Genomic DNA, 17,551 nt, shown 5'->3' with positions numbered 1-17,551 from the left:
CAACTAGCCCTCCAGACCAAATGTAGGCCAGCTAAGTCAATGACTCACAAGTAGCCCTAACAACTCTGAAACTCAGACCTCACACATGTCCCTAACAAATCTGTATGGACACACCCACACAGAGTTTAAAAAGCCAATTCCTCTACATTTAGTCAGAACTGAAGAAGCCTCTTGGATGAGATATGAAACGTCTTCAGGAAACTGAAACACCAATTTCATTCGATACAGCACTTAGAATCTGTCAGGTAGGGGTTTTAAAGGGGAGAGACTCTGGAAAGGGAGGTGGACCCAAATGCTGTTAATGGAGGCAAGATAAGGAGAACAAAAGGCGAGCTTTATTTAAAGCTGTTACAAAAAAACCAAAAGCAGACAAAAGGTCAAAAGGCAAAGTAGCAAACAAAACATCAAGACAAAGTAGCAAAATAAAACAGTTCAATAAAGTGCAAAAGAAAAAGGCAAAGTACAAATCAAACATGGAAAACTCAAAACCAAAAACATACCAAACGGGACAGGAGCCTGGACAGGAGCCTGGACAGGAGCATGAACAGGAGCATCAACAGGAGCATCAACAGGGGCGGACAGAAGACAGAAAACAGCAAACAATGACCAGACAAAGAGTGAGGGGGAACACAGAGACTAAATACACAGACACTAATGACATGATGAGGAACAGGTGAGGAGAGAGGAGGAAGGAAGCCAGGTGTGATAATGAGGGGGAGGAGCACAGAGGAACAGACCAGGAGGGAACAAGACAACAGACAGAGGGAGCCAGAGGGAAGAACATAGGAGAAACTTAAAGGACACATGAGGGCATGGAAAATCAAACACATGACACAAGACATGGAAAAACAAAAACACAACACAAGACATGATACAATGACGTAAATCAAATACAAGAAACCAAAAAAAAACAGATACAAGAACAAACAAAAACCGGAGTCATGACAGAACCCCCCCCTTAAGGGACAGCTCCCAGATGTCCCTCAATATTTGGGTTCAAAGTCCAGGTGAAGCCGAGAGGGTGGAGGGGGTCTGGAGGAGGGCCAGAGTCAAAGCCGGGAGGGTGGAGGGGGTCTGGAGGAGGGCCAAGGTCCAAACAAGCATGAGGATGGAGGCGAGGACTGGAGCCCACTGGAGACCAGGGACAAAGGCAAAAGCGCAGGCTGGAACCTGCTGGAGACTGGTGACCAAGGCGTAGGCACAGCCTCAGACTCGGCGGAGGCCGGCGACGAAGACGTAGGCGTGACCTGGAACTCGCCGGAGGGCGGCGACGAAAACGTAGGCGCGGCCTGGAACTCGCCGGAGGGCGGCGACGAAGACGTAGGCGCGGCCTGGAACTCACTGGAATCCAGTGATGAAGGCGAAGGCGAAGGTGCGGGCTGGAACCCCCTGGAGGCTGGCGGCGAAGGTGAAAGCACGAGCTGGAACCCCTTGGAGGCTGGCGACGTAGACAAAGGCGTAGGTGCGGGCTGGGTTCCCCTGGAGGCTGGCGGTGAAGGCGAAGGTGTAGGTGCAGGCTGGAACCCCCTGGAGGCTAGTAACGTAGGCGAAGGCGAGGGTGCGGGCTGAGACCCACTGGCAACCGGTGGCGAAGGCGTGGACTGAGACCCACTGGCAACCAGACCACTGGCTGGGAAACCCTCAAGGGTCTTGGTCGGACCACCGACGGAGTTTTGCCGGGAGCTGGTGGTCTGAGAGCCGATGAAGGGTCTCTGGCAACGAACGACCTCAGCCGGACCCCTGACCGAGGAGCAGGCACTGGACTCGGCTGGGTCTCCAACCGAGGACCAGACACTGGATTTGGCATGAGACTCGGCCGGACCTCCGACCGAGGAGCAGGCACTGGGCTTGGCGTGGGACTCGGCCGGTCCTCCGACCGAGGTGCAGGAACAGGCGCTGGACCTGGCGTGGGCCTCGGCCGGTCCTCCGACCGAGGAGCAGGAACAGGCGCTGGACCTGGCGTGGGCCTCGGTCGGTCCTCCGACCGAGGAGCAGGAACAGGCGCTGGACCTGGCGTGGGCCTCGGCCGGTCCTCCGACCGAGGAGCAGGAACAGGCGCTGGACCTGGCGTGGGCCTCGGCCGGTCCTCCGACCGAGGAGCAGGAACAGGCGCTGGACCTGGCGTGGGCCTCGGCCGGTCCTCCGACCGAGGAGCAGGAACTGGCCTCGGCCGGTCTTCCAACCGAGGTAAGGCGCAGGCTGGAACCTGCTTGAGACCGGTGACCAAGGCGTAGGCGCGGCCTCAGACTCGCCGGAGGCCAGCAACGAAGACATAGGCGCGACCTGGAACTTGCCGGAGGAGCAGGAACTGGCCTCGGCCGGTCCTCCGACCGAGGTGCAGGAACTGGCCTCGGCCGGTCCTCCGACCGAGGTGCAGGAACTGGCCTCGGCCGGTCCCCCGACCGAGGTGCAGGAACTGGCCTCGGCCGGTCCCCCGACCGAGGTGCAGGAACTGGCCTCGGCCGGTCCCCCGACCGAGGTGCAGGAACTGGCCTCGGCCGGTCCCCCGACCGAGGTGCAGGAACTGGCCTCGGCCGGTCCTCCGACCGAGGTGCAGGAACTGGCCTCATCTGGACTGCCGACTGAAGACCACTGGCAGGTGTCGACCGGACCACCGACTGGGGGCCACTGGCAGGTGTCGACTGGACCGCCGACTGGGGGCCACTGGCAGGTGTCGACCGGACCGCCGACTGGGGGCCACTGGCAGGTGTCGACGGGGTTGAGACTGAGGCCTGGGCTGAGAGCTCGGCTGTGGCTGAAGCTGAGGCCTGGGCTGAGAGCTCGGCTGTGGCTGAGGCTGAGGCCTGGGCTGAGAGCTCGGCTGAGGCTGAGGCTGAGGCCTGGGCTGAGAGCTCGGCTGTGGCTGAGGCCTGGGCTGGAAGCTCGACTGTGGCTGCGGCTGCGGCTTGGGCTGGGAGCTTGGCTGTGGCCGCGGCCTGGGCTGGGAGCTCGACTGTGGCTGCGGCCGCGGCCTGGGCTGGGAGTTTGGCTGTGGCTGTGGCTGTGGCTGTGGCTGCGGCCTGGGCTGGGAGCTCGGCTGTGGTTGCGGCTGCGGCCTGGGCTGGCAGCTCGGCTGTGGCTGCGGCCTGAGCTGGGAGCTCGGCTGTGGCTAGAGCTGAGGCATGGGCTGAAACCCTTGAGTCTGACTTCAGGGAGCCAGGACGTGGACGGGCTCGTCGCTTTCTCAGTGGGGGCACTTTGTATGCAAGCCGGGTTCCCCAGAAAGGAGATACTTCGGCTGTAGCATGGGCTGAGGCTGGAGCTGAGGCAAGGGCTGCGTCATGAGTTTCAAAGAAAAGTTTGCTTGCAGCTATTTGCCGAGCCCTGCTAGCAGGATTTGTTACGAAATCCTGGTACCACCGGATTATCTCCATGCCCTTTACTGCTGGGTCCATATTATACGTTCCAGTCATTCTGTCAGGTAGGGGTTTTAAAGGGGAAAGACTATGGAAAGGGAGGTGGACCCAAATGCAGTTAATGGAGGCAAGATAAGGAGAACAAAAGGCGAGCTTTATTTAAAGCTGTTACAAAAAAACCAAAAGCAGACAAAAGGTCAAAAGGCAAAGTAGCAAACAAAACATCAAGACAAAGTAGCAAAATAAAACAGTTCAACAAAGTGCAAAAGAAAAAGGCAAAGTACAAATCAAACATGGAAAACTCAAAACCAAAAACATACCAAACGGGACAGGAGCCTGGACAGGAGCCTGGACAGGAGCCTGGACAGGAGCATGAACAGGAGCATGAACAGGGGCGGACAGAAGACAGAAAACAGCAAACAATGACCAGACAAAGAGTGAGGGGGAACACAGAGACTAAATACACAGACACTAATGACATGACAAGGAACAGGTGAGGAGAGAGGAGGAAGGAAGCCAGGTGTGATAATGAGGGGGAGGAGCACAGAGGAACAGACCAGGAGGGAACAAGACAACAGACAGAGGGAGCCAGAGGGAAGAACATAGGAGAAACTTAAAGGACACATGAGGGCATGGAAAATCAAACACATGACACAAGACATGGAAAAACAAAAACACAACACAAGACATGATACAATGACGTAAATCAAATACAAGAAACCAAAAAAAACAGATACAAGAACAAACAAAAACCAGAGTCATGACAGAATCACCATGACCTGGATGATTTAGAACCTAAAATGATTGAACTGTAAATGATTACTGGACACATTAATGAATAATCATGTTAATTAACATAAACACCATTAGTTAATGAGTACGTGACACATAGGTTAACTGCTGTTAGTTAATTATATAGTTATTACTCCATTACCTAATGATAAGGTTACCTTACTATTGTTGTTAGTGTAAATTAGCTATTAGAACATGTATAGATTAAAACCTTAACATAAACACAATTGGTGGATGATTACTTGACACATCAGTTGACTGTTAGTTAATCCAAAAATTAATTGTGATTAATGTGTCACTGTTATAGCTATCAAACAATGTGTTGTATTTGTTGGTAAATAGTTTGTTTTTTGTAGGGTTGTAAGGTTATATTTTCTTCAAGTATCACTTTGTTAAAGCTAAATCTAGAGAATTAAACCTTGTAGTGGGTGGGCACTAGAATCATTGAAAAAAGGAATTTATTTTCAGTAGCATTGGATGTATTTGAGTACCATATTTGCATGTTTTGAATTATGTGTTGGAACATTTATGTCACACTAGCCGTAGGGCCTACTGTAGGAAGAATATCAATGTTTTTACTGGTGCCTGTCACGCTCAGACAAGGAGAGAGGACTCAGATGCAGAATGATTGAAGTAAAGACAGGTTTTATTTTACTGATCTGAAACTCTTTAGTATATATGATAAATCAATGGCTATGAAATTTCTATGAAGACAGACAAGACATACAAGACAGATAAGACATACAACGGAAAACGCTCCCGAAGGAGGAATCTACACTGCTCTTAAATACTAGGCTATAAAACTTAAATAGAAAACAAAAACTCTCCGAAGAGGTCAGCTCACAGGCTATGAAAAATCTCTACACTGAATAATAAAAAGGTACAACGAAAAGCGCTCCACACGGAGGGAAACAAACGGCTATCAAAATCCTAAACTGAAAATCAAAACTCTAACCACAAACTTTAAGAAACAAAAGAATCAAACAACCAAAGAGAACAAATTCAGAAAATAAAACTTGGCGATACTTAACTTGGGAATTACAATGCAAGGCTGTGGATAATGGCTTCTGTATACGACTAACGCCGAAATACTTCGGCGACGCAGAGAGGGGAAGACAAACACTTTATACACATGAGGAAGGGGAACACAGGTGAAAACAATCAAGGATCAGGGATGACGTCAGACCGGGGACACAAGAGGAAGGGCAAGTGACCTGAAACGAGAGGAGAGTTACTTTTCAAAATAAAACATGAAATTCACAGGACAAAAAACCCAAGACAGGACATCCCTCACCGCATTGTGACAGTGCCACTAGGATGGGCTATGACTAACAGAATATTGGCAGACAAATGTGTCCTGTCCAGGACTCTTAACATCTGAATTTGAATCAGATTCATCCATGTAGTGGATTTACAGCAACTTCCCGTTTCCTGGCCTTCTTACAGACCAGCTGGATTCCCAAGAAAGGAGACATCTGGGAATTTGCAGGCCCTGACGTAGACAGGAGGCGAACAGGCTGGTGGCTAGCCCCAGTCTGAGAGTCAGAGACACTGATGTTGGCAACCAAAGTCTTCCTGAGGTTAGCCACTTTAGAAATGAAATGTGCAGTGCACAGAACTGCCTTCAGCCAAGGCCTATAAAACAGTTCTTTGTCAAAATCTGCTATGGCCTGTAGCATCTCCCCCATGTCAACCTTGCCATCTAAAACAACCCACAATTTATCCCCAATGTCCAACAAGTGTGTGCTATGCTGTAGTCTGATGGGTCCATTATGGTCAGTTCGTTCTGTTACAGTGAGTTTATATCCTAGGACCCAAATGCAGACACAAACACATGTGGCAGGAAGTGGGGGAAACAAAAAGTGAGCTTTATTAACCAAAGCCGTATTAATACAAAAACATAGACTGATGATTCAAAATTGAGTATAGATTGCTGTGTGGCAAAGTTTTGTCAAAAAACAACAACAAATTAAAGCTGCAAGCAGCGTTGAACGGGCCCTCGCAGTCCACGCATCTTGGGGCATGCTGCCGTCAGGGCTTCTACACGCAACGCCTTGCGATGAAGAAGCTGTTCCTTCATAATTTGGTGGCCTGCTCCCGCTAATATTAAATAATGTACGCTGAAGTCAGAAAAAAGTGTGTGTACTACTGCATGATTCCCCAGACAAAGACTGAGTTGATGGTCCACTTCTGGAGCTGGCTGAAGAAAATGTCCACATGAGGCATAATGCAATGAAATAATTTAAGGAAGAAGCTCAAAGTATCATCATCCAGTAGCCGCACAAACCCTAAAGCTTCCCGCAGAGTGGTAGGATAAAACTCCCCTGATGAATTCGAGACACTGGATGATGTCACTTTCGTGCTCAAACACAGCGTTCACAGCACAGAGATGGAAGTTCCATCTTACTGTGCTTGCTCTTGGGAGTCTGTGTGCCACCACTCTATCAAGCACAGTGGTTCTCTTGGGAGATCTTGAAAAAAATCCAGAGAATCCAGTCAGATCAGAGAAGAACAGATTAACTAATGGGGTGTGCTGCATGATGTAAGCTAAAAAGTAAGAGAGCTGAAAGAGCTTTAAAAGGTGAACAGTTTCGAAAAAAATGTCATGGTAATCACCAAAATATTTATATATTGAGCAACGGGAGACATTGGTGAAATCTGTGATATCATTTTTTATTTATGGAGAGTGAAAAATGACGGAGGTAGAGCGAGAGACAAAACAAGTACTGTCTGCTCTCCTCCAGAAACCTAGGCTCAAAATTAACATTGCACCTTACAGGGGAGCTGCAGGAGTGCTTGTCGCTCTAGGACTTCTACAGCCAAAAGTGTAAGTCCTACATCTGAAATAGGACCATCAGGTGGAAGCCAACAAGATCCAGATCCAGATTAAGCTGAAGACATTTTTTTTCTCCAGTTCTTCCAGCTGCTCTACACTCTAGCGATGATGTCACACACTCTAGCACACGCAATACCCACCCATTATAAAATCACAAGACGGCCTAAAAATCCTTAAATCCAAAACTGTGATGGTTTGAAAACCGTTAAAGATTTTTAGAAACTGAATACATGCCCAACAATTCAAGGTCTTCTGGCTCTTTAAAAGGTGGAATGGTATGTGTAGCTCAAAGCATGAAGCACAACAAGAGGTTGAAATGCGATGAGTTTAGAAGAAGATTTTAAGACTTTCCCATTTACTTTCCATTCAAACCAATTAGACTGCGACCAAATCGTCACCTATTGGCCGATTTGCACCAAATTTTACACAAAGCCTCATCAGTCCATGGAACACAATTATGGTCATTTACGTGATAATCAGACAGTATTTTGTTAAGATGTACACGATCGTCTGCTTTCAACACAATATGCAGGAATTTGTTGTTTTAAATTTCAGGCGTTTTATGGACTATCAAAATTCTTTTTATAACTTTTTGTCAGGAGGGTCCACAGATGCTTCACGCAAAGTTTAGTGCAAATTGGTCAAATTGCCTAGGAGGAGTTCGAAAAAGTAGGTTTTGCATTTGTCGCGATTTTGCGAATGGAAAGTTAACTCAAAAGTGGGCGTGGCCTACACCAAATAATTTAGCTGAACTGACGGAACATGTAGTTATAAGGTTTAACATTGTGTGACACAATATGTGTGACTTATGGGCCAAAAACGCTTTCACGTGGAAAATAGTGCCACCTGCTGGTCATTTTTGGTATGTAAGTTGCAGGGGCTAGTCTATACCACCCCTATGAGTTTCATTTCCATAAGTGTTAAGGTGTGGGCACAGGGCCAAATATAAAATTAAACTGGCACCACAGCGCCACCTAGTGGCCGATTGCTAAGTCCTTTGTCAGATATCCTCAAGAGGGCAGAGGCAATGATTATACCAAGTTTGGTGTCAATCCGCTCAACCAATGTGGAGATATAAACTATTTGAATTTAAAGAGCGCCACCCTGTGGTCATCGCCTAAACTTTTGGACACATCCTCAGGAACTCATGTCAAAGTACTGTCTCATGTTTCATGTCATTTGGACACACCATTGTGGAGATATCCAACACTTCCTGTTTGGAAGGAAATCTGCAGGAAGTTGTTATTTAATAACTTGAGTATTGTTTGGCTTATCAAAATTCTTTTAATTTCTTTTTGTCAGGAGGGTCCACAGATGCTGTGTGCCAAGTTTCGTGCAAATCAGTTAAATTGCCTGGGACGAGTTCGAAAAAGTAGGCGGAAATCGGCGTATACCACGAGACTCAGCACAATTCACTGAACACGTGGATATAAGGTTTTTGAATGTGCGACAAAGTATATGGGAGTTATTAGCCAAAACGCACTGTCCTTAATAACAGCGCCACCTAGTGGTGGAAATTCAGGACGACAATAGATTATAAAATTTTTCGCCAGGTGTGACTTATATTCCATGTTTGGTGAGTTTTGGGGTATGTCCAGGCAGTGAAAAATGCAATCATTTCGTCTGAAGAAAAAAAAAAATTAAAAAAAATAAAGAATCCTTTCAAAAACAATAGGGTCCTTGCAGGTTCCCTGCTCGGGCCCTAATAAATAAATACAAAAATAAAGAATCCTTTGAAAAACAATAGGGTCCTTGCAGGTTCCCTGCTCGGGCCCTAATAAAGAATCCTTTGAAAAACAATAGGGTCCTTGCAGGTTCCCTGCTCGGGCCCTAAAAAAGATGTCGTAGGGGGCATTATCACATTTGCAACTCCCAATTCTTAAACATCTTCAGATGTCTTCAGGTCCTGATTTGGATCAGGCATGTTAAGTGTGGGGAAGATTGGCTGATATAAACTCTTGTAACAACTTGACAGCTTTTTATAACTGAAGTGTATTTTACAGGCTGACTAAGTGTGAGATAATTCCCTCGAGGAATAGTTTGTTAAAGCACCCTGGAAATGACCCAAAATACACTAAATTTTCACAGTGAATGTAAAATGGCCACAACTTTTTTAAAGCCTGGAGATCTTCTAACAGCCTGTCAAATTTTAGACACCTCGGAGCACCTGGAGATTGGGAAAGATTGGATAAAGTATGTGTGAGCTACAACAACTTCCTGTGTCATGCTGACACATGAAAATTTGCTGCGCTTCCACGCCCAGGCGGTTTAATAAAAACTCACAATTTTTGGTGTTTTGCATCATGGACATCATGGGGCACTATGGAGCCCATGAATGTCCCAAATCCTTGCTTGAGTGCAAAATTTTGAATTCACATGAATTAGCTAAGTGTCACTTATTCCATGCCATGTGTGTATGGAATCTATATGCATGAATAACTTGCCTCAATTTTGTTCTGATTATCCCGTAAGAATAACAGGATTTCTCCTTTAAAATCATAAAACTAAAAACTTATAATAAAAGGAGATGATGACTACTACTTCTACTTGTAAAGAATAGGCAGTCTTGAGTTCCAATGGTTTCTACAACTCTAATATTTTTTTTGTGATGGAATGGATGGAACACTACACAATACCATTTTGTCAGAAAGACACATGCGTGGACATTGGTTCAATAATGAATTTCTCACAGATCATCTGAAAATGTGACCAAGTCTGCTGGTTCAAAAATATACATACACCAACAATCAATGTTGGTGATTATAGAAAGTTGTGTGAATCAAATTTCTATTGTAGAATGACCTCTTAACTTCCTCTGAGGGATTGTGAATGACAACTGCTGATGACTTTATGTTAATGGAGCTTGTTTGATACACTTACATGGGAAAGTCTAAGGAGCTCAGCATGGATCTGAAAGAGTGCATTATTAATTTGAGCAAGCCAGGACAGTCACTTGAAGCCATCTTAAAGCAGTTACAGGTCCCGAGATCAACTGTGCAAGCTATTGTAAGTATGAAGTGCATAGCACAGTTCTGTCATTGCCACAATCGGGAAGAAACTGCAAACTACCCACTGCTGCTACGAGAAAATTGGTCAGGATGGGGTAGAGTCAAGCAAAAACCTCCAAATGCTCTGGGGCTGTTTTGCTGCCAGTGGATCTGCTGCTCTGAAGCAAGTAAATGTAATTATGAACAAGAATGCTTTCTCCAAATTCTTTTTCAGCCAGAAGATTGGGACTTGGGTGCAGTTGGGTGTTCCAACAGAAAAGTGGTAGAGGAATGGTTAACTTGAACCCAATCGAATCATGTGGACTGTTCTAAAGAAACAACTTGGTGCCAGGAAGCTAGCAAATTTAGTTGAACTTCACTGAATCTGTAAAAGGAGTGGTTAAAACCTTTTGAACCAAACTTTCTGAATGTATTTTGTGACAAAATAGTGTGTTCCACTTATTCCATCACACAAAAATGAGAGTTCTAGAAATCATTAGAATTCAAAATTGCTGTGATGTAACTGTGTTGGGACCCACAGATGAAGTCATTCATTGTGGATTTCAAAATGGACTCTCAACTGAACTCAGCCAGCGTGTTTACATGACACACAAGTAAACCGAATTACTGGGTTAGTCCGACTATGATCGGATTTTTAAGATGCATGTACACACCTTAGTCTGACTAAAATCGGACCGGGATCGGATTTCTAGGGCAGCTGTAGCTCACTGGGTAGAGCTGAAGGACTAGTGATCGGAAGGTCTCGAATCCCTTCTCCCCTGGGGTGGAACTGAGCTACGTGTTGAAGTGTCCTTGAGCCAGATACTGAACCCCAAAACTGCTCCTGATGTGCAGTTGGCACCTTGTGTGGCAGCCTCTGCCATCAGGAAGGGTCCTTTGATGAGCTGGCGACTCATCCAGGCCATCCTTTGCCCATCCCCCGCGTGGTATCATCCCCACGACCCTCGCGAAAAAATCAGAAGAAAACGGAACGGGTCGGATTAATACACTTAGATTATTCAATTGATGGTCGCATTACTCGTGCATGTATACATTCCACTGGATCAGCTTTTTGCTTTCTGTGCAGGTGCGAGACTTTTCCCAGAGCCATGAGCCAGAAGTAGAAGGAGTTAAGTTTAAATCACCCGATGTAACTATCACCATATGTACACCATATAAGAAATGTACGAAGATGTAGCTTCTCCTCGCTCTTTGTATGCCATCCCCCTTAAATGCCGAGGCAGCGGGTGATGTAAAGAGGTCAGCAGGTGTTTCTGTTACCACTAGTTGAAATGGGTACAGCGCCACCTAGTGTACCAATAGCGCACATGCTTCACCCAGTAATTCTATTTTCTCACTGTCATGTATACTCAGACAATTGCAGTTGTCTGACTGAGTTGCATAGTTGAACTATGGCTGTAATCTGACTAAAGGGGGGCACACACATAACGATATTCGGGCTGATTTTACTCCGATTTTACCCCTTTCTGACCACGGAAGATCATTGTCTGTCTTAAAAGATTATCCTATATGATTATCCTGTGGTCTGTTGTGTAATAAGAGTCAATTTGTCCCGATAATTTGCTCGGAAATGGGTCGCGGCCGACAATCGTAAATTTTAAACTTGTTCAATATTTACGACAAAAAATCTTTGTTTGTGGGGAAAGCCGACAACTCCTGAGCCACTACTCCTTGAAATGTGATGTGAAATTGTAGCCACCCAGATGACTGAGGAACAAGGAGGCGGACATAAATTAAAACAGAGGTGAAATCTAACTTTTCCTATGGGGGTGTTTGAATCAGCCATTTTAATGTTTTTAATGGGTTTAGCATCGACACTAATGCTAACCATTATGCGCTACCGTTAACATCATACTGGTGGTTAATGCAAGTTTTGTGTGTTGTCAGAGCAGCTCACATTCCCTCTGCTATGTCTTCCATGTATGTCATGTTTTAAAACGTCTATTTACTCTTACTCTACTCTCTTTACATACATTCTATGCTCTTCTCCGTTCATGAAGAGCCCGGTGACGCTGGGGTTGTCACCATTGGTTACTGTAGATCATGTTTGATCACGTGATATTTCTGGCTCGGAGGACTAGATTCTAGATCGGACATGAGACAGATAATCTTTATGTGTGTGGTGTCCTGTGCTGAGAATATCAGAGCACACCACACACAGTACGATCAAAGATGATTTTGTAATCTTCATGTGTGGGAGCTCTACAGATAAAAAATCTCTTAAGATTTATAAAATCCCTATGTGGGTACCCCCCTTAAGCTGTGGATATAAGCGCACTGAGTGTCCCAGAATTCACCATTCTTCACACCTAGGTGCAAAATTCAGCTTTTGAGCTACTATTAGTCAGGGTGACAGACCCCCCTCTGACCAGACAGTCAAAACTCCAGCACCTTCCTTGTTCTCTCCCTCTCCACCTTGCTCCCACAGGGCTGCCTGCCCTCAAGAGCTCTTCTTCTGGGCCTAACAGCTAAAGAGAGCTGCAAGCTGTACATGTTAGTTAGATGGTGTGCTTTCATCTTAGCGCTGAATAAAGACTTTTGAACCTTCTTGATGTCTATTTAATATTGTACAAGAGTGAATGTTGCTAACTTCGACACTGTCAAGAAGAAACTAAAAAAAAAAACCCTTTTAATGTTGCATAAACACTACTTAATTGTGCCTTGCAAGGCCCCACACCTGTTCAGTACAACTGTATGTAAATGTTTGCATACTTGGTGTCAAGGTTTTGTTACACCATGGATTAAATTTATACTGGAATATCCCTTTAAGTCAGTGAAAGCAATTTGACTCTGCATTACGAGCTCTGAATACACATTATTCCTTATGCTGCCATACATTTATGGGATTCATTCATCAATATGTCGTGCATTCCTTGTTAATGTGAACTAACAAACATTAAATCAATATATAAATTATCTTCCTTGTCTTCCATATCTCATTTGACCTACAGATGCCTTCCACTCCTACAAAGGTGGTGACATTTGGGAAACGCTCCAACTCTATGCACAGGAATCCAAAAGCAGAGGTGACCAAACAGGGATGGCTGTACAAGCAGGTAAAACTTTTTTTATTTTTTATTAAAGAACTCCATGGACATTACATCAGTCTAATTGTCAGCAAGCAAAAGGAGATTTGTATCACAGAAACAAATTACTTGATGTGTGCAAAATATTTGGTTTTTAAACTATATTCATTTTGTTTTTCAACAAATAAAGTGACAAGTACAACAAGATCATCAAGCATCTGCATCCTTATGACTAAGCACTCAGTTCCTTAATTCCTTTCCTTTCCTTATTAGGTCTAATTCTTCCCAGAGGATTTAATATGGTTGAATTGGTCAATAAAAGGTTGCAAAATTCTGTCTTGTTTGTTAAGAGTACGGAAGCATGTTGCTGCCACACACACACAAAAAAACAGTATCACGTCATAATGTAAAAACTAAGTTTCTTGTTATAATGTGATAATTTGTAATGTACAAAAGGGAAAGTTATATTGTACAAATAGGACTATTTTATTATACAAACTTGATAATTATTTTTCATAATATCTAATTTACAAGATTTGATTAAGTTCTACTTCATTCTTTGGTTGAGACAGGGTGAGATTTTGCTTTCGTTGAGCACAGTAGATGACATTGTGATCATTAAGTCTACAGTAAAAATCTATGGGGCTGAACAGAGGAAAGAATCAGTCCTCCTTCCTCTGAAGAGGGCATCATTTCTCAATGATCAGCTGGAAGCACCCATACAAGCAACCAGACACAGCTACAGACAGTTCAATCTTTCTACATAGAGATTGCCTTTGATAGTTATCAATAATCAATAAAAATGATGAGAACAACTCTGTTTGACTGAACAAAATGTTCTATTTAAGAGGAGTGCTGCACTGTCCCTTAGTGCTTAAAATGAAACTCTCACCAGAAATGCAACTTGGCTGTTTTCATGAATGTATATGTGTCAAACCTTCGTGTAAAAGAATAATTACGATGAAAGAGGCACTTTTAAGATTGACAGTATTTTTGTTTTTGGCTCAAACAAATGTTCAATGGGAGTACATGGAGTACTTTTACACTAGCATCAAAATCATTCATAAAATCATTCATTAAAACAATAAGAATGCTCGACACAACATGAAACTTTGCTTACAGTATCACCAGGGTCTCTACACATGAACACCAGCATTGAGAACACTGTTTGTGTACACAGAGTTTACTGAAAAGAAAGTTAACAAAGTTAATTCACATTAGCAGGAGCTTCTTCCCGTCATCATGGCAGCTCAGACATACTCAGGGATCGACATGTCTGTGTAGAGTGTATGTGGATACACATTAACAAAAAAAACTAGGTTGCATTTTGGCGAGAATTTCACTTTAATTTGGGGGTGGATCTCAGTCCTCTGACTGATAGGTGTTGGGGTGTGGGTGAGTGAAATTATTCATCATGACAAGGAAGAATCAGTGGCCATCTTTTTGCCGGCTGAAGCAGCACACAGCGCAGCTTTAGTGTTGTTGCTGGTTTTCGACCGAGCCCACTTTGCTGTCAAATGTTGGAGCAGCAGAGAGGGTTTTGCAGTAACAAGAGTTTTCAGTAAGATGCACCTTCATAGGCAGGTTCACAACACATGTACACCATGCTTTAATGATTTGAGAGGCTGCTTTCAGACATTTAAAGGCTCCTTTCCATCCACATAATAGATTAAATTAGATAAGTTTAGATTTCATTCAACTTTATTGTCATTGTGCACAGTAGAAGTACAGAGACAACAAAATGCAGTTAGCGTCAAACCAGAAGTGCAAAAAGCAGTACAGTGCAAAGTATGTATGAAAATGGGGATGGTTGTATCACAGGTCAGTTGAACACTTCCCATTTCTCTAATCAAGAACTTGTAACAAATCACCTGATTCACTATGCACATGCTCATTTTAGTCCTTATTCCACATGTGAGAAAGTAGCACCCTGTAGCAGACTGCCAGTATGCCTAGGTTTTGGAAGAGAGAGACTGACTGCGGGGTGCCTCTCAGCATTTTGTAGAGAGCAGGGAAAGTCGATCTGTGGCAAAATTGTATGGCATATGCCAAGTCACACTGTAAAGATATTCTAAGGAGGGGAAGGAATTAGAAGAGAAGAGATCAAGCGAACTTCCAGGTGTAGGCTACCACAGTGGAAAGAAGGTCTTCACTGATAAACAGGAGAAAGTGTAAGAACCAGGGACCTGGATGCAAATGCAGACAAGGATAGATGATTAAATACAAGAGATGTTATTGGAGATAGCTCAGATCAGGTTGAGGTTGGCGTGGCAGGTGTTTTCGTGGTGTCAGAGAATGGAGGTAGCGTTCAGGCTCCAGGCTCAAAGTCGGCTGTGCTGGCAGTCAGACTGGGTCAGGCTCAGGACTGGTGGTCCGAGGCAAGATGGGGAAAAACAGGATTAGCAAGAAATTAAGCACGAGTGTAGTCTAGAGTTGGCTGGCGTTTCTCACAAGAACTGATTCAACGACCTGGCGAGGTCTGGAAGGTGGTCTGAGTATAAGTAGGTGAGTTGATTGCAGGATGATGAGCTGCAGGTGCGTTGGCAGGATCCTCCACGACCATGCCCACCAGTGGCTTCCAGAGGAGAGGGGGGAAGAGAGCACGACACAGAGACAGACACCAAAACAAAAACACACAAAGCACACCAAAAGGAACAAAAGAAAGCCAAAACTACATTCACACACATACTGAGCCCGAGGTTCATGACAGAAAGAACTGACAGAATATCTTATGTGGGCTGCTGATGCATATTATGGACTCTGTCCATCTGAGGTAAGCAGATTGGAACTGGTAAAGCATAAGTCATGAGAAAGTTAGCAATTTATATTGGTGGCAATGTAAAATGTAATTGATAGGGGAATATTGAACATTTATTACTGTGCATTTAAAATTACAGGTAAGAGAACTTGCATATCAGCTTAAAGTGAAATATTGGTGCAAACATCCAAAGTCATTTGAATTTATTTATTCAGGATAGCCCCTTGAGATGAATCATCTCATTTTCAAGGGGGTCCTTCCACAAAATGACAAATATAGTACAAAGCCAAAACAAACAAAAAACAGTGAAAGACTTTACAGGACTTATACATGCACACACACACTCATACAGACACAGACAAGGCTCTCCAAAGCCCAGCTCATCCACTGACAGCCAAATCTGAGTTCAGTAATCAGTTTAGGAGTATCCGTGCTTACAAGTGAGAAAACAAAAGTTACAGGAATGTCAATTTATACAACAACAAAATAAATGATAAAGTGAATGAGAAATGAGAATAAAATAAAATACAAATAAATAAATAAATAAATAAATAAATAAATAAATAAGACACAAAATCAGAAACAAGAACAATGAGTTTGCAAATGAATTAGAAGTAATGCTTTGAAACCATGAATAGAAGTAATAGACCTAAGCTGGCATGGGAGATTGTTTTAAGTATGAAGGAAGATTAAATTGAATGCATTTAAAAATGAATGGTGACAGTTCCACCGCTGTTAATGGCAAACAAATCTGGTGCCTACAGTTAGTGTCATGAGAAAGTTAATATATCTGCATAAGATTAGTCCAAACAGCTAAAAATTATACATGACTCTACGCATGAAGGAAAGAAACTGGTGGGGGTAATGAAAAGAAGAAAAAGAAAGAAAAAGGGAATGCCAACATTACCCACATATGCCAGTTTCTACTCATGCATGGAAGGAAGCATCAAACTGGGGAAAATGTTGCAGAGCTCATGGTGGTATCACAGACTTTACTAAGTACTGTCAGACTCAGACAAGGAGAGAGGACTCAGATGCAGAATAGCAGGTGTAATGACAGGTTTTATTTTGCTGAATTGCAACTATTCAGTATGAATTGATAAATCAATCGCTATGAAAATCTATGAAGACAGACAAGACAAACAAGACATAGAACATGCAAAACGAAAAGCGCTCCTGAAGGAGGAATCTACACTGATCTTAAATGCTTGACTATAAAACTTTAAATGGAAAACAAAATCACTCCGAAGAGGTCAGCACACAGGCTATGAAAATTATCTATACTGAATAATACAAAAGGTACAACAAAAGGCGCTCCACACGGAGGAAATAAAAGGCTATCAAAAATTTCTAAACTGAAAATCAAAACTCTAACCAGAACTTTAGTAACAAAAATCAATCAACCAAAGAGAAACAATTACAGAAAATAAAACTTGACAATACTCAACTATGGCTTCGAGGTAAGACTGTGGACAAGGCTTCCGTATACGACAAATGACGAAATACTTCGGCGACGCAGACAGGGGAAGACAAAGACTTTATACACACGAGGAAGGGGAACACAGGTGAAAATAATCAAGGATCAGGGGTGACGTCAGACCGGGGACACAAGAGGAAGGGCAAGTGACCTGAAACGAGAGGAGAGTTACTTTTCAAAATAAAACATGAAATTCACAAGACAAAAACCCAAGACAGGACGTCCCTCACCACGGTGTGACAAGTACAGCGTCAACCGCCGTAGGAGTACGATACAGTGTGGATGTTCCGTCATGGAT

At 43.9% G+C, this 17,551-nt stretch overlaps 1 protein-coding gene across 6 annotated transcripts in view; it reads left to right on the top strand.

The window, feature by feature from the left end:
- plekha6 (pleckstrin homology domain containing, family A member 6) overlaps window positions 1-17,551 on the top strand; it is a 208,910-nt gene that overhangs the window by 71,198 nt on the left and 120,161 nt on the right. For all 6 annotated transcript variants that reach the window (XM_037101582.1, XM_037101584.1, XM_037101583.1 and 3 more), the window contains exon 4: window positions 12,944-13,048. In XM_037101582.1, the coding sequence (XP_036957477.1) occupies window positions 12,944-13,048 (105 nt within the window). The remainder of the gene's footprint in view (window positions 1-12,943; window positions 13,049-17,551) is intronic.

This window comes from Acanthopagrus latus, chromosome 6 (assembly GCF_904848185.1).
Source record: "Acanthopagrus latus isolate v.2019 chromosome 6, fAcaLat1.1, whole genome shotgun sequence".
NCBI classification, from domain to species: Eukaryota; Metazoa; Chordata; class Actinopteri; order Spariformes; family Sparidae; genus Acanthopagrus; species Acanthopagrus latus.
This window is presented reverse-complemented; position numbering and strand designations above follow the sequence as displayed.